This window comes from Castor canadensis, chromosome 19, assembly GCF_047511655.1.
Source record: "Castor canadensis chromosome 19, mCasCan1.hap1v2, whole genome shotgun sequence".
Taxonomy (NCBI): Eukaryota; Metazoa; Chordata; class Mammalia; order Rodentia; family Castoridae; genus Castor; species Castor canadensis.
This window is the reverse complement of record NC_133404.1, coordinates 31,447,696-31,469,263: the sequence shown is the minus strand read 5'-3', so window position 1 is coordinate 31,469,263 and position 21,568 is coordinate 31,447,696. Positions and strand designations below refer to the sequence as shown.

The 21,568-nt window shown below is 44.5% G+C and overlaps 1 protein-coding gene across 5 annotated transcripts in view; it reads right to left on the bottom strand.

Moving 5' to 3' along the window:
* Positions 1–191: 191 nt before the first annotated feature.
* Positions 192–21,568, bottom strand: part of LOC141419290 (protein FAM169B-like) — a 97,551-nt gene continuing 76,174 nt past the window's right edge. For 2 of the 5 annotated variants that reach the window (XM_074062123.1, XM_074062127.1), the window contains 2 exons: positions 17,735–17,917; positions 12,600–14,694 (listed from right to left, as the gene is read on the bottom strand). In XM_074062123.1, the coding sequence (XP_073918224.1) occupies positions 14,324–14,694; positions 17,735–17,917 (554 nt within the window). In that variant the 3' untranslated portion in view covers positions 12,600–14,323. Of the gene's footprint in view, positions 3,931–4,349; positions 7,721–8,254; positions 8,399–10,201; positions 10,291–12,599; positions 14,695–17,734; positions 17,918–21,568 lie in introns of those variants that run through there. The other 3 variants (XM_074062125.1, XM_074062124.1, XM_074062126.1) reach the window with 3 other exon arrangements.

Genomic DNA, 21,568 nt, shown 5'->3' with positions numbered 1-21,568 from the left:
GCTGCTGTGACTAATTACCACAAGTTCAGTGACCTAAAACCACATTGATTTATTACCATATAGTTCTGGAAGGTCAGATGTCCAGATCGTATCTCCCTGGGCTAAAATCAAGGAGTCACCAGGGTTGGCATCTTCTGGAGGCTCAAGGAGAAAATCTGTGTCCTTGCCTGTTCCAACTCTGGAGTTGGTCTTCATCCCATGGGTCGCAGCCCTTTCCCCCATCATCAAAGTCAGCAATTGTTTTTTCTGGTAAAATTTATTTTTATTATTGTACTAGTGGTACATTGTGACATTTGCAAAATTTCTTACAATATTATCATAGTTGAAGTCAACCTCTCTATCATCTTCGTTCACCCCTTCCCTTCCCCATTTCTGGAACAGTTTCAACAGGTCTCATTTTTCCATTTACACATGTGTGCACAGTATTTGTACCATATTCACCCTCCTTCACCCTCTCCTTATATCCTCCCCCCTCCCACTGGTACCAACCCCACAGATAGGACCTGTTCTGCCCCTGTTCTCCAATCTTGTAAAAAAAAAAATGACATTATTCAAACTGCCACAAGAAGGTCCAAGTGTAAGTGGCTACAGGGCCTGTAAGACAGTTGCAGATGGGGACACCTTATCACTGAGTGGCACAGCAGCTTTTAGGCCCGAAAACATGTGTGGCCCAAACATCTCACCTGTAGATGGGTTTGAAACCTTGAGCTATGAGTTGAAGACTCAGACTTACTGTATTTGTCTGCTTGTTGTTGTTACTAGAATGAAATATCTGAAGCAGACTGACTTATAAAGAGGTTTATTTAGCTCACAGTTCTAGAAGACCAAAGGAATGGCACTGGCGTTGGTTTGGCTCTGGTGAGGGTTCTCTTGGTTACGACATATCACGGCATAAGCATGAAAGAGGAAGAAATCACATCTCCACTGGCCTCTCTCTCTCTTTGTATAAAGCCACCAGGATTCAGGCCCAGCACAGTGACTCAGGCCCAGCACAGTTACTGAGACTGAGATCAGGAAGATCATGGTTTGAGGCCAGCCCAAGAAAAAAGTTTACAAGATCTCATCTCAACCAATAAAAATTGCTGGGCACAGCGGTACATGCCTGTCACTCCAGCTACACAGGAAGCATAAATAGGAGGATTGTAGTCCAGGCCAACCCAGGTGTAAACATGAGACCCTATTCAAAAAATAAAACAAAAAGGGATGAGGACATGGCTCGAGTGATATAGCACCTGCCCGGCAAGTGCAAGGCCCTGAGTTCCAACCCCAGTACCACCAGAAAAAGAAAGTCATTAGGATTCAACACAGATTTGGGGGGTCCAGAGTAGAAAGGGAGTGTGTTATACTTCTACCTTGGTGTTCTCAGAAAGAAAAACCCCTGAAGAGTGGTCTGAGCCCTGGAGCTTGGGAAAGCACTACATGGGGTTATCAGGGTGAGCCTCAAAGCAACGATATGACATCCCCAGGTGAGGGCAGCACAGACAAATAATTTGTGTGCCCAGGAGCAGAAAGGATGCAGGGGGAGGAAGAAAACTACAAGCCACCATGTTATTGCCTACTTAGGACCAGAGGAAAGCATCAGCAGGTGGCAACTAGGGCCATATAGCAGGCACCCAAGTGGGGGAGGCCAGTATAGCTGGGTACCTGAAGTCAAAGACCATGACAAAATAATCCAACATGCTAGCTGACATCAGGGTAGGCCTGGAGCAGACATCCCCACATCACCAAGCCCCAGCCCTTCCAATGGACCCCAGGAAGAAAGAGGTGCCAGGGAAAATTGTATTTGGAGTGATATTAGATTGGAAGGTGTGTGGAATCAACTGGATCACATTCTCTGTCATTAGCCAGACAGGGGGTAAGATGTAGATGGAGTTGAGTATAGGCAAATCAGGTTCTCAGGTTGCACACCTGAGTGTGAACTATGCCAGGTCAAAACTAAACACAGCCATCCCTTGGTGTACAATGAGTATTGGCTTCAGGACACCCACAGATACCCCAAGTCCCCATACAAAATGGTGTCCTGCATACCTCCTACCATATAGACTAAACCATCTCTAGATACTTGTAATACAATGTAATACAATGTTAATACAATGTAAATTGTTAGACTGTTGTTTCAGAAAAAACAAGAGGACAAAAGTCTGCACATTTCAGTTACAGTAGCAATTTTTTTAAATATTCTCAATGTGTGGTTGGTTGAATCCACAGATTCAGAACCCGCAAATGAAATGGTCAACTATACAATAACAGATGAGTGTGAGACTATTATGGACTGCGTCCTGACATCAACCTTGGAGCCCTGGGAGGGACTTGCCTGGGGCTGAGGTTCCATTCCTGTGGATAAGCCAGGTCTTTGAAGTTGGGAGGGATGGAGTGAGTGGCCCAGTGTCACTTGTGAAAAAGAAAAATGCCAAATCTTTGGACTCAAAACCTGCTGTGTCCCCTGCCAACTCAGTCCCATAGGAGAGACAGATACTCTCCCCAGGGCTCACCTCCCGACTGTCACCAGGGTTAGTCTGAATGTCACCATGCTGGAGGGGACTGAGGAAGCAGGTGGGAGGAATGCTGCCCAGGACTGGCCACAGACATAATCCAGGTTAGCAGGGAAGAGAACACAGCTCCAGGGCCAACCTGGCCTTCTTCCAGGGCAGGCATCAACAACCAAAGCTGCCAAATCTCTAAATATTGCCCCTCCTGCCCAGGCTGTGGACTACAGCAAAGTGAGAGGGACAGAAAGTACAATGTACAATGTGAAGCTGGTTTCTACTGCCCTGAGTATGTCTAAGGCTTTCAAGAAGGAAGAGCGGCATCATTTTTAAAAAATGGCCAGAAATCCCTGAGGGGAGAGAGAGCACAGGACAAGGAAAAGCTGGGTGTGGTGTCTGACATCAAAATCTCACACTCCACCACTCACACTCGCTGCGACAGTCTGTGGGGCACTAGGCACTCTCCTCAGAGGCCATCACCAGTGCCACATTCCAAATCCCACAGGCATCTCAGGGAATAGTGAAAGTTTCTGAAAAGTATAAAGCAACTTTTCTCAAACTTTTTAAACTCTCAGTTGGCTTAAAATAAAGTTTTACATTTCTACTATAGAAACCACAGAATTCCAGCACTCAGGAAACTGAGGCAGGGTAGCCCAGGCCAACCTGGCTATACAGCAAGAACTTGCAAGAAAGAAAGAGAAAAAAAAGGAAAAAGGGAGGGAGGGAAGGAAAGGAAAAAATGAGGGAGAGGAGAGGAGAGGGCAGAGAAGGGGGAGGGGAGGGGAAGAAAGGAAGGGAGAGGGAAGGGAAGAGAAGGGAGGAAAAGAGAAGGGAAGGGAGGGAAAGAGAAAGAAAGGGAAGGAAGAAAGAAGGGAGGGAGGAAAGGGAAGGAGAAAGGAAAGGAAGGAAGAGAAAAGGGAGGGAGGGAGAAAGAAGAGGAAGGAAGAAGGAAAGGAGGGTAAAAGAAAGACAGACACCATCACTATTACTGTTTTTCATTTTCAAAAACAGCATTGTCATATCTACCCCACCTGCACACAGCAACCAATCACTAATGATGATCAATGCTTTTTCTTGTGTTTCTCGGCCCTTTTGATATCTTCATCCAGGCTCACAGGTTCCATCTGTTTTCACACTGTCAAGAATCCTCTAGAAAATCTACAGGCCACTTGTTTGGGGAGAAGGAGGTCCAAAGAGACAAGCCAATTTCATCAAATAGTCATTTAACAAGCACTGAAACACCTTCACAGAAGTACATCAGTTCCTGTGGTCATTTATAGGATTTTTTTCTGACAGGAAAGAAATGACACTTTCCTAATAGGTCTCATTTGAAGGTGACAATGAAGTAGGGCTTTCCTACAGCCAGATAGCTGAGCACAGTAACCCGGACTCCCGTGAATCAGGGTCTTCTCTCTCCTGCTTCTCCTTGATGATATTTTGTGCCCTATATGAAATGAAGGAGCAGAAAGCAGTGAAGAAAACAGCCAAAAAAATTCTCTCATGGCCTCTCAAGATAGAAACTCAAGATTGAAACTTCCAGTTGCAGGGCTGGGATGTAACTTGGTGGTAGAGTATATGATTCTTGCAGAAAACAAAGATTTAAATACCTGTCTTACAGCTGAGTACAGTGGTGTACACTTTTAATCCCAACTACATGAGAGGCATAGATAGGAGAATTGAGGTCCAAAGCTGGTCCTGGGCAAAAAAAACAAGAGTCTATCTGAAAAATAACTAAAGCAAAAAAGGGCTGGAGGCATGGCTCAAGGGGTAGACCATCTGCCTAGCAAGTGCAAGGCCCTGAGTTCAAATCCCAGGACTGCCAAAAAATTGACTTGTAACTGACAGCCCCTCTGAAGTTTCTGCAAGCAGCCAGCCACTCACCCTGAAGTCATTATTTTCAAAGATTTCCTAGAAGAAAATACAGTTAGCCTGCTTCTAAGTAATGACTTCTTTGTGGGATTTTTTTATATTCATCTTGGAGTCAAATTGCTTGCTCCCCAATAACTCCCTTTAAGTGGGACCAGACATTAATTTAGGAAATGCAATCATAGAAAGGGCTGGGCTGGTGGAGTGGCTCAAGTAGTAGAGCACCCGCCTAGCAAGTACAAGGTCCTGAGTTCAAACCCTGGTATTAAAAAAAATAACCTAGAAAATACAGTTGTTACTATGGCAATGCTAAAAGCTCAAGCAGCCAAAGAGAAGACAGATTTGTCAAAATTTTAAGATGTTTGTTCTTCAAATGCCAGGAGAACGGGCAGAAATATTTATAGATTACATATCTGGTATGAGACTTTTATCCAGAATGCATAAAGAACTATTACAACTCAACAATAAAAAGGAAAATCCATTAAGAGATGGGCAAGGGATCTTCATAGACATTTCTCCAAAAAAGACATAAAAAGGGCCCCCCCAAAATAAAACACCCACACACAAGGTATTCAACATCATTAATGATCAGAGAAATGCCAATCAAAACCACAATGAGGTTCCACTGTACATCCCCAGGATGGTGGCTCAGACAAAGCTGAGCTCGGTGGCTCATTTTTTTAATCCTAGGACTTGGAGGCAGAGATGGGGGGACTGTGGTTCATTATTGGGTTCATCTCAACCCATAGCTGGATGCAGTGGCACACACCTGCCATTCCAGCTACCTGGGAAGCATAAATGGGAGGATCAAGGTCCAGGTCAGCCCAGGGACAAACACAAGCCCCCATCTCAAAAATAACCTACACAAAAGGGCTGGGGGTGTGGCTCAAGTGGTAGAGTGCCAACCATGCAAGCATAAGACCCTGAATTCAAACCCCAGTACTGCAAATAATAAATAAATAAAATGAAGTTTTGACACGTTACAACAGGGATGGACCTTGGGAACATGATCCTATGTAAGAAAGGCAGCTGCCAGGGAGCACCAGACAGGGTTCTGCTTACAGGACACATTCCAACAGGCAAATCTATGCAGAGAGTGGATTTGTGACCATCTAGAGCTGGCAATGATGAAAGGGAGAGACTGCTAATGACGCAGGGCTTCTTTGCAGGGACAACTGGGTAATGATTGTGGAACTCTACAAATACACTAAAAATCAATGGATTAAATGAGTGAATTTTATGCTTTGTAAAGTATATATTCAACAGAGCTGTTACAAAATATGAGGCAAGGAGCCAGGTGTGGTAGTACATGTCTGTAATCCTAGCACTTGAGAGACTGAGACGGGAGGATGGTGAGTTTTGTTTTTGTCTTTCAGCAGTACGGGCATTTGAACTGAGATTCTTCACACTTACTAGGCAGGCACTCTACCATTTGAGTCATACCTCCAGCCTTTTTTGCTCTGGATATTGCTTTTTACCTGGTCTTGCTTTTTACCCAGGCCAGACTGGACCACAATCCTATTTTATGCTTCCCGCCATCGCTGGGATGACAAGCAGGTGACACCATATCCAGCACTTTTCCAAAGAGATGGAGTCTCACTAACTTTTTGCCTGCACTGGCCTCGAGCTGTAAGGAAGATCATGAGTTTGAGGCCAGCCTGGGCTAGATAATGAGTTCCCATCTCAGAAAACAAAAACAAACCAACAAAAATAGGCAAGAATACAAAGAACCTGAATAATAAAGTTGGTTTAATAAATGAACACAGCGTGTACCAACACAAGTGTAATAGGCATTCCCTTCTCACTCTGCCCAGAAGGGACCTTACACCAGCCTGAGCACTGACATCAACTGTACCACTGCCCAGGTGGCCACTGCTCTGAGTGCCAGACAATTCCCTTCTGAGTCTGTGTCTAGCCTGCATGCTCTCAAATAAAGCCATCAATGCATCAGGTTTACTTCCTTGAGATGATTCTTTTATTGACTAATAACATCAATAAAATGCCCCTGAGACATTTTATGGGTTAATTTTCATGTAAACAGAAAACACCAACCATGCATGTTAAACAGACCAATGTCCCAGCACATGCGCCATGTGATAAAGGAGGTTATGCCTGGCACACAAACACCCCTTGGATGAGTTCACTTCTGTGGTCTCAACCTCCTTCACAGACTGCTCATGTGTAAATGGGGAGGGGGGCTTTATGATGTCTCTGAGTGGAGTTGTAAAATCTACTTCTATTTATTTGGACCCTTCCTTGTTTGTAATGGGTGTAAGAGAGATAAAACTTCCAGGGGACACTCCGGAAGAAACCTCACCAGAGAGAGACATTTTCTAAGGTCACTGATCATGCCTTACTTACATTCCCAATGCCCATCACAGAACTTGTCCCTGAGAAAGCACACTGAGTGTTTGTTGGATGGATAAGTGGATGGATGGATGGATAAGTGGATGGATGGATGGATAAGTGGATAGATGGATGGATAAATGGATGGATGGATGGATGGATGGATGGACAGATGGATGGAAATTACTGGATGACTGGGCAGGTGGATGGATGGATGGATGTAAGGATGGATGGTAAGTGGTTGGATTGATGGATGAATGGATGGATGGATGGATGGATGGATGGATAAATGGATGGATGGATGGATGGATGGATGGATGGATGGATGGATGGATGGATGGTTGGATGGAAGGATAAATGGATGGATGGATGGATAAGTGGATGTAAGGATGGATGGATAAGTGGATGGATTGATGGATGGGTAAGTGGATGGATGGATGAGTGGGCAGGTGGATGGATGGGTAGAAATTAGTCTGCCTGACCAGAGGTGTATGGGAAAGGGGAAAGGAAAGAGGGAGAAGAGAAGAAAGAGAGAAGGCACCCAAGGCAGTAAGTAGCACCATGATATGAGTGCAGAGCCTGAAGGGAAAGAGCTGAGATGCCTGAGCCCAGGCAGCTGGGACACACAGGGAAGGAGCAAAGCCAGCAGGACTCACAGCAACAGGCACCTGGATTTTCAAAGGCCACAGTAAGTTGAGGGATTTGGGGTGTCCTCAGTGAACTGATAGAATCTGTATGTACCCAGAAGCACGGGTTGCAACTCAGATCATCTGCCTCAGGAGGCCTGACCAGTTTTCTCTGGGAAAAATCCTACTGTATATTTAAGCCACTGAACCCAAAGATAGAGGAAGCACCAGATCAGCTCCCAGAGCATGGGCTCTGGGCCCCGTAGAGCAGCCCAAATTCATGAAAGGCAGATGTCATAGGACCCACTGAGCCCAACCTGTCCACACCGGGCCTGGGGGCTGATCCTTGGCTGGACTGTGTATCTTCAACCTGACCAAGCACAGGTCAAACAGGCTCTAGAAAAGGCAGAAGCCAAGGTTACATTTGGGTCAGGCTGCTACTTTTAGTTGCATTTACCACTCTGGGCCACCCATGTGCTAGAAGGGTCATCAGCCCAACAATGGCTTGCCAACAAAGTTGGGTGTTGAAGGGCTGGTGGAATGGCTCAAGTGGTAGAGCACCTGCTTAGCAAAGGTGAGGCCCTGAGCTCAAACCCCAGCATCACAAAAAAAAAGAATTGCCTTTGTTGGGTGGTAATGGAAATCCACCAGACACCCACTCGGAGCCCTCCTGTACCCCAGATATGAGCCCAATGTCAACAGTGGGCACAACTGGCTCAGTGAGCTCTGAAGTGGCCAAAGTAGCCCCAGAAAAGGAACCTGTCTCCCTGTAAATCTCTAGTGCTCTCAGGTCACAGTAGGGCCATCTCTTCCAGGACCCAACGCTGGCTCAGGACCACATAGGCACTTAGGTCTGGAGTCCAGCCAGGTCAGACCTCTGAGGAGTTAGGAGTGAGTCACATGTGCTTCTGCCATGGCTGCCTCACCAACCTAGCAAGTGCCACTGTCCTCTTGGCTTCCTTCCCCTCCAGCTCAGTCCAGCAGGGTATCCCCAGGCAGCCTGGCATCTTCCTCTTTCACGCCACAATCTTGATCATTCCTTGTATTTTCTAGTTCTTCTCCACAGATCTGCTCCTGAAATCAGAAAAGAATCACAGGCATTCCAACTAAACACAGTAATGAGGCTGCCCTGGACAATCTGGGGCTGTCCACCCAGACCTGAAGGTGACCAGGCCTGGCTTGTCCTTACACTTTATACTGAAATTGAAAATGATAGGCAGGGTTCAAACATCACACCGAGACATGAAGAATTCACATGGTACAGAAGAGTGTATATTACTGAATGGAACTTAAAGACAGCCCTGGCCAGGAGAGCGGAGCAAGGACAGAGCAGGGCAAGGAAACCCTCCAGTCCACCCTCCATGTCCACATCAACAGATTCAGCTATCCCAAAAGCTTTCATCTGTGCTAAACATTACAGATTATTTCTTGTCATCTCTCCCTAAACAATACAGAATAACAAGTATTTTCTTAGCATTTACATTGTGTAGGGTCTTATAATCATCCAGAGATGATTGCATAGGTTATATGCAAAATTCTACACAATCTTCATACAGGATTTAAGCATCCAGATTTTGGTATCCAAGAGGAGACCTGGAATCGAATTCCCACAGTTACCGAAGGACTGGAGCTCTAGGCTTAAGTGCATAGATGTCCCCAGACACACACATGGGCATTACAACAGCCTGGGCACCTGCTGCTTCCTCTAAGAGCCTTCCAGGTTGAAGTCAGGGATCAGTGGAAGAGGCCAAATACAACACTCTCTGTTCCATGGCCTAGCAGTGTTAACTTAGCTGTCTTGCTGTTTCGAACCAAAGAAAATGAAAGACCCTTTGTGCCAGATGGCTAGAACTAATGTCAGACAAAGTACAGCTGTCTAAAATAAGCCAGTATTATGGGATCTTTTATGCCTTCACTGTTAAATCTTTCCCAGAATAATCTGCTTACCAAAATGAGCAGGATTCCCCGACATGTACAATTGTTAGGTTTTAAAGTTTAAGATAATTATTGACTCTTTAGCAATTCAAGAGCAAAGACCTTTCTAAACCAGAAAATGAATGTTATCACAGTTACCCTGTGAAAGCAAGTGTTTCAAGAAAGCCCAAAAATCTTATAAAACATTGAATAACAAGCCACTAAGAAATGACTGGGCATGGTTGTACATGCCTGCAATCCAAGTTACATGGGAGGTGGAAATAGGAGGGTCACAGTTTGAGGTTGGCTCAGGCAAAAGTGCAAGACCCTATCTAAAAAACAAATTAAAAGCAAAAAGACTGGGGCCTGCCTGGCTCAAGCAGTAGAATACTTGCCTAGCAAGTGTGAGACCCTGAGTTTAATCCCTAATACTGCCCAAAAAAGAAAAATAAATAAATAAATATCCAGTAACAATCCTTCCTCAAGACTTCACTGCAGTCACTCTGGAGGATGCAAAAACCTAAGGTTTTTTTTCCATTTTCTAGCAATCTGGGATAGGCAGTCAGGGAGGAAAGCAAGACAAATTTGTCTTGTATTCGTTCTGCCTGAAAGATGCTAGTTCATGGCAAAATTTGAAATTCTGATTTTTCAGTACTTCCTTAACGATGAAAGGCTATGGCTGATTCCCATGTGTTCTCTGTTTCGTTTTGGCTTCATTAGAGCTGGGCTAGCTTAGAAAGAAGACCACAAAAAGTCTAATTACAAAGGCCTCTCTTTATCCTACCCCTCCCTCCACCCATGGCATGGAGATTTTAAGCAAAATCAACATGGCCCATAGCTGGGGAGGAGCCCACAGCCAATTCCTCTAGGGAGCTGCCTTGCAGTTTCAGAGCCAGCATCAAAAACCAGGGACAATAGGGTTACTGAGGAGACAAGAAGCCAGTGGACGACACATCACTCTACCTTGTGGCCATGCGTGGGTCCATCATCCTGAGAAGTCTGCCCAGGACTGCTCACATCCTCTTCAGGGTTTCCTGGGTACACTGCTCTCCCTCCCCAAGCAAGAGAACAGGATAAGCCAATCGGGATGACTCTGAGCCAAGCAACTGAAAGCTTAGTAACATACTGGGGACCCCTCCAAATGTACTGATAGCCCTGACCCCACTCTGTCCCCATGACTCTCCACTGTGACCCTTGCTACAGTACCCTTAGAGGACAGTCCCACATCGGTGGTTCTACTCAAGCAGTCCCCAGCTGGACAGGGATCTGTGCTTCTAACCAAGGCCCTTCCTTCTCTGCTCACACTGAAAAGGTCATGTCACCATGTTGATTTAGCCTCCCCATCATCACCATTAGCACCAACTCTGAAACTAATGACTTTCTTATGCTGCTGTGAGCCTCCCCACTCCCACCCCAAAATCCTGTGTGTGTGTGTGTGTGTGTGTGTGTGTGTGTGTGTTGTTCAGATAACTTAGGAAAAAAATATACAGTTTTGCATTTGAGCTGAAAATACACATATAACACATTTTCTTACCAACTGATAAATGTATTGCTTGGTTGTTATCTATAGAAGTAAAATTTTAGGTTTATTTACAGAAATGTATAAATTTTTAAAAATTTGGCTTGGCAAAATTTAATTCTAAGAGCTTAAAAACACCAGCACACTTGCATTCTCTTTAATACAAAGAGTTTTTATGCCATGCATTACTAGTCGCCCATGAACTTAAGAGCTTATAAATGAGATCAGGTGTTTTGTCAATCTTAGTTGATACAGTTCCCCTAATACTGTAAGTGCCCGGCATAGTAGACCCTCCATCAATGGTTATCAAGGTCAGGCACAGTGGCTCAAGCCTGTAATCCCAACTTCTCAAGAAGGGGAGACTGGTAGTATTGCAGTTCAAGTCCAGTAGGGGCAAAAAGTTAAGAAGACCTATTCTTAATAAGCTTGGAATAGCGCCCACACCTGTGATCCCAGCTATGACGGAGCCCACAATAAGGAGGATCACGGTCCAGACTAGTCCGGGCAAAATGCAAGACTACCTAAAAATAACTAAAGCAAAAAAGGGCTGCAGGCAAGTAGTAAAGTGCCTGCCTAGCATGCGTAAGGCCATGAGTTCAAACCCCAGTACCAAAAAAGAGAAAAAAGATTATCAAATGAATTAGTAAAAGTGTATGTGATTAGCAGATGGATGAATGAATGAATGAATGGAAGGACGGGTAAAGTAAATAATCAGTTATCAATTTTTCACATTTCCTGATGTTTTTATGTGTTATACTCTGTAGCATGCCAGCAGATATCAAGGGCTACTAAGCAATTAAGGTTCAATAAATTTTTAGATGAACGCTCTAATTTGAAAGTATCTGAGAACCAGCCACACAGGTCAAAGGTAAACACCAGCTCCCATCCAAGACTGCACTACCAGAAAGTCGCCACGAGAGGGAGCCACACAACCTGACAAAGAGCAGCATTAGCCAGAAAACACACCAGCCTGTTGGATTGGCTCCCACCCCTTCCCTGCACAGCACACCGGAAAGTCGCTATGGCTGCTGCACTGGTTGACTTACGACTCACCGCACAGCTGAGAAAAGTCTAGCACTGAAGTTTGCTTGGCAAACTTGCTTTTTAGAAAAGTAAGCCCAGCACCCCCACACACCAGTTCAAATTGTTCATGTCTCTTTATGCACAACCCTTCAAATTAAAAAAAAAAAAAAAAGTTAAACACACAGGAAGGAAAAGTACTTTCCCTATGGATGACAAGTGAATCCATGAAAAATTCACCTGGAGAAAGAAAGCAAAACTGGGAGACTACACAAAGAAAAAATTAATTCTGAAAGCAGTGTGCAATTATTTCCTACCACCCGCAACATTCTTGCAAAAGAGCATTTTACTGGTCACATATTCAATTTCATTTCATTCCCTGTAGGAAAGAAACCTAATGCATGTGCAGGCTGACCGAAAAATCACATCAGGAATTACTATCCTATTGGTCAAATTTCAAAGGCTTCATATGTAACCAAGTACAAGAAAAAAAAATTTCCCACAAACTCCTTCTCTCAAAAGGTTGGGGGTAAAAATCTGTAAATATTTTCAGGGCCATTAAAAAGCCATAGATGTTATCAACAGCCAGGAGTGTGCCAGCTTTCAAAGACCTAGTCCACAAATGAGGCTGCTTCTAAAATAGATTTCAAAACATTTACAAGGAGCCCAAGTGAATTTCCCTTTGAAATGTTGTCAAATCTTTGTACCTTATTTAGAATAAAAAGCAACCAGCTCCATTTGGCTTCTTCTTTACAGTTCTATTCTCACCACATTTGAAATTGTAGGAAACTTCTAAAATAACAGAAATAAAGGGACAGAGAGATAGAACAAAAAAAAACAACTCTAGGAATCACTGATTAATTAAAAACTAAAAAAGAAGTAGTCTGGTAAGACAGCCAGGGGACAGAAGATTCTGGAATGTGTGTTTTGTGGTGACCTGTGGGAAATTCTAGACTGCTCACGCTTGTTGATCCCCATGCAGTGAGAAACCGATTTGAAATGAGAAAGTGCAGACCATCTGTGCTGATCTGTGATTGCAACTTCAAAAAAACCTGAGATGGGAGTCCTAACTGACATAATGGTTGCACGATGGAGCTGGTTAGCTGAAAACCCTACTAAAATCCTGACTGCAGGGCTCTGGGGGAGACAGAAGGAGTGGGGGAAACTGGGAGCTAGCCATGACTTACACAAGGAGCAAGACCCTAACTGAGAATTAGTCTTCTGAAAGCTAGGGAGTTTCAGTAATCTAATGATATCCTAATTATAATGATGACTTTTCTTCCTTAAAGGGACTTGAGCAGGCTTCAGGAACACTCTCTGTGAAAGTCCTCTCATTTGCCGTGTGAAAGGAGGAGTTGGTGAGTCTCAGAGTGAATTAAAGTGACAGGTTTGGTATCTGACTCTCAGCTCAGCTTCCTCTGACCAGACCACACCTACTCCCAGCTCTTGAAATAACCCCCAGTGGAATTCTCCAGAAAGGAGTCATCTCCCCAATTAGGCAAAAAAATGCCCTTGGTCCCATTTACCCCCTCCGGCCTGTGCGATTTTCACATTCCAATATGCAAACCATTTTCCTTTTTTCATTTCCAGCCAAGGAACAAAGACCAGACCTCATTTGTGAAGCCTACATGGCTGGTCAGCTCAGTGCCCTGGGATGTGCTTCCTTCATTTCTAACTCAGTGCCACAGGGTAAGTCACTTAATCTCCTCATTAGGATCATAGTCACAGCCCTGCCAGTGGCCTCCTTCCCCAGCGCCTGGCCACCCCATTAAAATCTGTAAAGATCCATTAAGCCTTTCTAGCTGAAAGGTGCCATAAAAGCAAAACCTATCACTATTATCATCAATAAACTCCAAGGCACTTGCCTGTCACCCCCTGAGGTAAATCAGCCGCCCACGTGGAGAGAAGGCAGGGCACCTCAGGCCCTCAGCCCCTAATGAGCCACTTGCAGCTGCAAAAATGTCCACATCAACACTGATTTGGTAGCTGGCATTCCAGCAGGGAGAAAAGCCAGTGTCTAAGCTTGGGTTCATTTAAAGTGTTAGACCTTCTCTGTCACTTCCAGTCACTCATAGCACCTGCAGCTGGGAGGTGTCCACCGTCCATCCAGCGGGACTGCCAGTGAGGCCCTGTCCTCCTCTCTTGAAAACCCTCCATTTGAACCCCACAGAAACTCGCCAGGACACTGTCCAGAACTGAAGACAGTAAACATATCTGTCCGCAGGGAAATAAATAATGACGAGTCCATAAGGCTTATGCTGCCAATAAAAAGGAGAAAATGGACAAAATGGTGATTTGCAGAACATTGTGGTGCTGCTCTTTACGCGGGTGTGTATCCCCACCTCTCCTTCCCCAAAAGGAGAGGGAAACAGGAGACTTGCTTGTCACAGCCAACCCTTTGGTGTCTTTTGACACCAAGTGCATACATTACCTATTCAAAATGTTTACAACTGAGCTTCAGCCAAACAGAAGACACTGACCCTTCTGAGATGTTTCAATGATCCAGTTGTAAAAGGGTCCCCTTAGTCTCAGAAAAATCCTAATTCCTAAATTGGGGGAGATCTTTTTTGAGTAAGGTGATGGAAAGGTGTGCTTGCTTCATAAAGGAAATGTAGAAAAAGGGTGAAAGCCATCATCCAGGTATCATTTCCTCCTTTGTTCTTGTCACAACCTCCACATAAATACCGTCTACATGGGTCTGACCCAATTAGTGGAAATTCACCTGTACCAGTCACAGACACTAGGGATAACAAGACCCAAGGACACTGTTTGGAGACCCACTCACACTCTGGAAGTCTCGCCTGCTGAAGTTGAACCTTGAGCCAGATGTTCACACGCTGACCCCAGGCCCCTGGGGGCGCCACCTCCCACAGGCGCCCTCGCTCCTCTGGACAGGCCAACAGGAAATGTCTGCAGACTGAGAAGGAAAAAGGCAAGCATGAGTCAGGAAAACCCCTGCCCACCCTGGTCCACTGGGACCAGCTGTCTCTGGTGTCCCCACACAAGGCTCTCTCCTGCTCTTCCTGTAGCAACCATCTACCCTGCTCACTGCTCTGCCCCTGCTGCACTTTCCACCATACTGTGTTGTTTAGGGAATCATGACAAGAGGAAAAGCCTGTGTATGTTCAGTAAACACAATATTTTTGTCCTGTTTTCAATCTGAAGAGGTTGAATCCACAAATTTGGAACCTGTGGATGTGGACTGGGTGGCTTAAACAACAGAAATGTACTTCTCCCAGTTCTGGAAGTCCATGACTCAGGTGGCTCAGGTTTGGTTTCTCCTGAAGCTGCTCTCTTGGTTTGTTTGGTTGTTTTCCCCCTGTGCCCTCACATGGACATTTCTGTGTATAAACATCCCTGGTGTCTCTTCTTGTAAGGACACCAGTCATTGAATTAGGGACCCACACTTAAGACATCGTTTAACCTTAAAAACTTTTTTAAAGGCCCTGTATGTCTTCAACATAAGAATGTGGAGGACAAAATTCAGTCCCAGGTCCTCCCCTCAGACACCACCCCTTCTCCTTCCCAAGCCTCCTCTGCCAACCTCTCTTGTGGAAGTTTCCAGACTCCCTGATTCCAGAGGCTCTTTAAGGCTGGTAGACTTTTAAGCCAATGTTCCTAGGACAGGCATTTTCACAGAGCAGTGCCCCAATGCCAGGCAAGGGGGAAGCTGCTTCTGGTCCTACAGGTGTCTGTCTGTGGGACTTCAGTGAACCCTCCTCTGACCTTGCCCTTTTGCCCAGGGCAAAAGCCAGTCAAAAACCTACAGAACACAGTGCTAACTATTTGGATGGCAGAAACCATGCTAGTGTAGTGCTGGATACAACTTTGTCTGCCCACCTGGCTTGACAAATATAACTTCTTCACAACAGAGAAAACCAGTTTCAAATTTAGAATTCTTGGACTCCTTGGAGTTTTGCATCAGAATAGCATTACCAAGAGAGTTGGCTCCCTGCCAGCAGCCCACTCCCCTTCTCCTCCTGCCCCATTCCTTCTCCCAAACCTCAAGGGGCCTAGCACACAATGGGGACAGTCACCCATACTCCTCCATCCGTAGTCCACCAATGAATTAGGTCCCTGGAGCCCAAGGAGAACCTTCTGAGCACAAATCTAGAGATGAAGTCCAGTCAGGCCCCTGGTGGGGACTTGCAGGAATTTTGGGGTCATGATACCTTGAGCAGGTGTAGAAGGAACAGCAAGCCCAGGCAGCCACAGACCCTTGGGTTCCTGGCATCCTTGCCCTATGGAATGGCTTGAAGCATGGGGTGCAGGGCAGGAGTGGTCCCTGTCCAGTCAGAAGGCAGAACTGTACTCAATAAAAGACTGCCTGGAGATGTGGGCAGCTGAACCCCCCCAAGACAGGAGGTATCCCCAGAGTCAACACTGCACATCTTTCTCTGCAGGCAGAGACAAAAGAGGGAAGTGAAGATCCACAGATTGGAGTCTTCGGTCCCTGGGGAATGGGATCCTTGGCCCAAGATGGCCTGCACCAGTGACCAATGTCCTTCAATAGAGGTATCAGAATGGAAGGAAGAATGAGGACAGAGATTAGTGGATGTGGGTGCAGATGGAGGACCAGCTGCCTGGGCCTCTGAACACCCAGCACCTGAAGGTGAGCCCTCCCTGCAGACACTCGAGGTTCTCCAGAGAATAATAATAGCTGCAGATTTTGAAAAATACGAGATCAATAAACCTACTTGAAGGAAAATTACATGTCCACCCACTTGTGACTTCAGAACAACGCAAGATTCCTTGCTTTTCCTCACTTTCCTCTCCCTTCCAGTGTTCTCTTTACACCAGGCCCTGAAAACACAATACTAAGAATTCAAAAAAATCTATATGACAAGAAGTGAAGCAAAGCCTGAAGTGGGCTGGGTATGCTTCATGGGGCAGGGAACCCTGAGAGATGTTCCTCATATTGACTTAGGGTGTGATGTGGAACTGCTGAGCCTTTTGGTCTTCCTCTGGCAAATATCTACAAAGAATCTAAAGAACTTAGAAAGGGATCCAGTGGGGTGATGGTGGAGAAGGGAAGTGTGTCTTATGCTGTGAGGTGTCAGAGGCACTAGATGCTCTGTGTATCCACAGCAGGTATTTCTACCTGGCTCCTGCCATCCCAGCAGCCTCTGGGCTCTGCTGATTCAAAGGACAAGTGATGAACTTAGAAGTGAAAGGGTAGCATCACTGCGAGGGTCCAGTGAAGTTCTCTGGATTACGCCTCTCCCCAAGGCTGTTGATTTCTTTGACTACAGGTAATCTCTGGCTTATGATGATGTCACATTGTAGTAAGCCCATCATGTACTGATAATCTGAAAATGCACATGATACATTTAACCTACCGAGCAGCATAGCTTAGCCTCGCCTGCCTCAAACATGCTTGGAACACTTACCTCAGCCTGCAGAAGGGCAACCTCATCTCACAGAAAGCCTATTTTATAAGCAAGTATGGAACATCTCATGTAATTTATTGAACATCCAGGAAACACTGGCAACAGAGCACACTACAGTCCCAGTTGTTTGTCCTAATGAGAGCTTGGCTGACTAGGAGCGATGGCAGGCTGCCTGTGCCCAACATCTCCAGAAACAACATATCGCTAGCCCAGGAAAAAAATCAAAATTCTAAATTATAAGTACACTTTCTACGGGATCTGTATTGCTTTCACTCTATTATGCCATTAAAAATCCTAAGTCAAACTTTCATGAGTTAAAACCATCTGCATTTTAAAATCTACTTATTACTCAGGTTGGGGAAGGTTCATTTCTTGAAATCAAAGCTGCAGCCTCTGCTAGTGGGGGTTCTCCATGGGAGAATTCTTCTCAGGCAGGAGAATCCAAGGCCTGCATCTGCCGTGGATAGCTCCCAGGACCCTCACCCCCACCCCAGAACCACCTGGAATGCACATGTGTTCTTTATCACCGTTACCCAAATGTTCATACACAACACAAGGTGGGGTTACCTTGGTACATGGCAGGAGAAATTGGGGAACTGATCCCCAAGGCCTCATCTTCTGGGAAAGTTTCACAGAAGTCTTGCAGCATGGCTGTCCCCAGACCTTGGTGGCGGTGTTGCTTCCTGACGAACACGGTATCAAAGACAGGCAGCAGGTAGCACACACTGGTGCCATTGCCACACAGGCTGCCTGCAGGGAAAGCAAGACATGCTGTCCCTGTGCTGGATGTTGACCCACCAGGACCCCATGAGACCCATTCACCACGAGGAGCACTGGTACCACCTAGAAACAGAGTCAGTATCACAGGCTAAACAACCAATGCTAAAATAGCACAGTTCTCTAGTTGACCAATCAATTTTATTGAAAGATCCTTATCATTAGTGGCTACAAGGGCCACTGGACCAGTGCCCTGAAGTGAAAAATAACCTGGGAGACAGCAGAGCAAAGGGGACCATGTATCCAGCCTCTTCAGATCTTTCCCCTCACAGAGACCCTCAAAGCCAACAAGGATTATCTAGGCAACATCAAAGTTCTCCCTACAAGAGTTAAACCTGAAGCCAAAGGACGTGGGTTAGAAGATCAAGGATATGGACTTTGTTCAGTACCTCCACAGGGGGCTCACTCTGGCCAGACAACACTCTGTCCAGTATTGTATGGCCAAATACGATATGGTGCCAGGCCCTTCTTCCAATGCAACATCACAGACTTGCTGAAGAAGAGCAAGGGAGGCCATGGTTAGCACCCTCCCCACTTTTCCACCTTGACTTTAACTTTATAGCATCCAATGTCAACACCAGCATGGCTGCCATTTCTGCAACAAGAACTTGGCCTCAGAGCCTGACAATTCTGTTATCACCCAACCTAGAAAACCAATTCCATACCAGTCTACTACCTTACCTTCTTCACTTCTAACCTGCACAGGTGTCCATGCTATAGATACAATGAGACAGGAAAAGAAATACGCAGCATACACAGCTATAATTAGAAGAGTTGTATTTGTCCCTGGTCAAATCAGAAAGTGGGTAATTTCCCAAACAATAACAAATAAGGCTTAGTGTCTTATCAGTCAAACTGCAAAGATATACACTGCTGTAGTGAATTATTTGCAAAAATGACCACAATTATTCCCCTTCCTATATTTATACACCTTTGTATATGATTTTGAAGCTACTGCCATCAAGAGATGGGTTTATTTCCCCTCCCCTTCAATCTAAACTAGCCTGTGACTTATTTTGAGCAGCAGAATGAGCCAAAGTGACAGCATACCAATTCTGAGCCTAGGCTTCGTGAGGTCCAGTGTACCTCTAATTCTCTCTCAGATACCTCCATTCATCACAAAAACAAACCCAGGCCAGTCAGATACCACGAGAGAACATGGCCCAAGTACCCTGGTGATCTCAGCCAACTCCAAGAAACAGAGCATCTGCTTAACAAGCAGGTCACCATGGACACACAGCAAATCCTCGCCAGACTAGAAAACCACTCATTTGAGCCCTGCTCAAGTGCCAACCTAAAGAATTGTTAAAGTTACCATGTTTATCAAAAATGAATGAATAAATGTTAAATGTTCAAAAAGAGACTCAATTCCCTTAAGACATTAATTGTAAAATATTTTTAGGCTTTCTGTTTCAACATTCTTGAAAAGATACTCAATTTATTTAGAACTCTGTAACTTCAATTTATAGAAGACAAGAACAATGTTCCCTTAAGTTGCCTAAAGCTAAGATTTAAATTTAAATAAAGATGCAATTCCATTAACTACAACATTAAAATGAAGTAAATAATTAGGAATATATTTAACAAAAGGAGTTTTGTAAGCTTTGAACAGTGAAAACTAAAAATTATTCAAGGCAATTAAAGATTTAAATAAATGAAGAGAAATTTCGTGTTCATGGGTCAGATGACTCAATATTGTTAGGAAGGCAATTCTTCCCAGGTTGATTAATAAGTGCAATGTCAACTGTAGCAAAACCTCAGCAGGTTTTTGATAAAAACTAATAAGCTGTTACTAAAACCTATAAAAATATAAAATCTCTGGAATAATCAATTGTTTTGGAAAAAGAGAAAAAGGTTGGAAGTTCAAGACTTTGTCAAGTGTCAAGTGTGATATTGGCACAAAGATAGAGATCAATACAGAATCCAGAAAAACAAACTCTCGTTCTCTGATTTTCAGCAAAGGTACTAAGGCAATTAGGTGGGAAGGGAACAATCTTTTCAGCAAATGGTGCTAGAATGATTGGACATGCACATATTAAAAAATGAATCTAGACAAAGACTTAACACTCTTCACGAAAATTAACTCAAAATGGATCAACCACCTAATATAAACACAAAACTATTAAACTCCTTGGAGAAGGATAACATAGAGCAAAATCTAGACAATCCTGGGTATAGAAATTACATTTAGATATACCAAAAGCACAATCCATAAAAAATGATAAATTAAAGTTCATTAAAATTTAGAATTTCTGCTCTATGAAAGATACCATCAAAAGAATGAGAAGACAAACCACAAACTAGGGGAAAATATCTTCAAAAGACATATCTGATATGGAGTTGTTACCCAAAATATAGAAAGAACTTTTAAAATTTGATAATACAAAAATAAGCTTGGCATGGTGGCTCACATAGCTGGCCTGCAATCCTAGCTACTCAGAGATCAGGAAGATTACAGTTTGAGGCCAGCACAGGCAAAAAGATTGTGAGACTCCACCTCAACCAATAAAAAGCTGGGTGTGGTGGCATGCACCTGTCATCCCAGCTACCCAGGAACCATAAATAGGTAATCATGGTTCAGGCTGACCTAGTCGTAACGCAAGACCCATATTCAAAAAATACCTAAAGCAAAAAGGAGTATAGGCATGGCTCAAGTTGTACAGCACCTGCCCAGCCAGCACAAGACCCTGAGTTGAAACCCCAGTGCTGCCTAAAGAAAGAGAAGGAGGAAGAGGAGAAAGGGGGGAGGGAGATGATGAGGGAGAGGAGGGAAGGAGGAGAAGGACAAGGAAAAAGAGAAGAAGGAGGAGGAAGAAGAAGAGAAGGAGGAAGAACAAAAACAAAAAGCTGGGCACAGTGTTTCATGCCTGTGATGCCATCTACTCACAGGAATTGGAGACAGGAGGATCGAAGTTTGAGGTCAGATGCCATTATACACCTACTAGAACAGCTAAAATCCAAAACATTGACAACACCAAAGGCTGATGAAGATGTGGAACAACAGAAACCCTCACTGATTGTTGAGGGAATACAAAGTGTAGTAACCTGCTTGGAAAATAGTTTGTAGATTTATACAAAGCTAAATACACTCTTACTATATGATCCAGCAATCACACTCCTTGGTATTTACTCAAAGAAGTTGGTAACTAGTGTTCACCCAAAACCTGCACAGTGAATGTTGGTAGCAGATTTATTCATGACTGCCAAAACTTGAAGGCAACCAAGATGTCCTTCAATGAGTGACTGTATCTCCAAGCAATGGAAATTATTTAGCACTAAAAAAAATGAGTTATCTAGCCATAAGAAGTCATGGAGGAGCCTTAAAACCTTTTCACTAAAGTGAAAGAAGCCAATCTGCATGGTCAACATTCCATTGGATTCCAGCTCTATGACTTTTGGGAAACCCAAAAGTATGGAGGCAATAAAAAGATAGGTGGCTACCAGGAGTGGGGGTGGGGGGATGAACAGGTATAGCACAGAGGATTATTAGGGCAGTGAAACCACTCGGTCTGATCACATTTCATTAAACATTTTTCCTAGCCCATAGACTGTTCAACAGTAATGCAAACGCTAGACTTTAGCTGATCAAAATGTGATCTTACGGGCTGATTTGTGTCTCCCGAT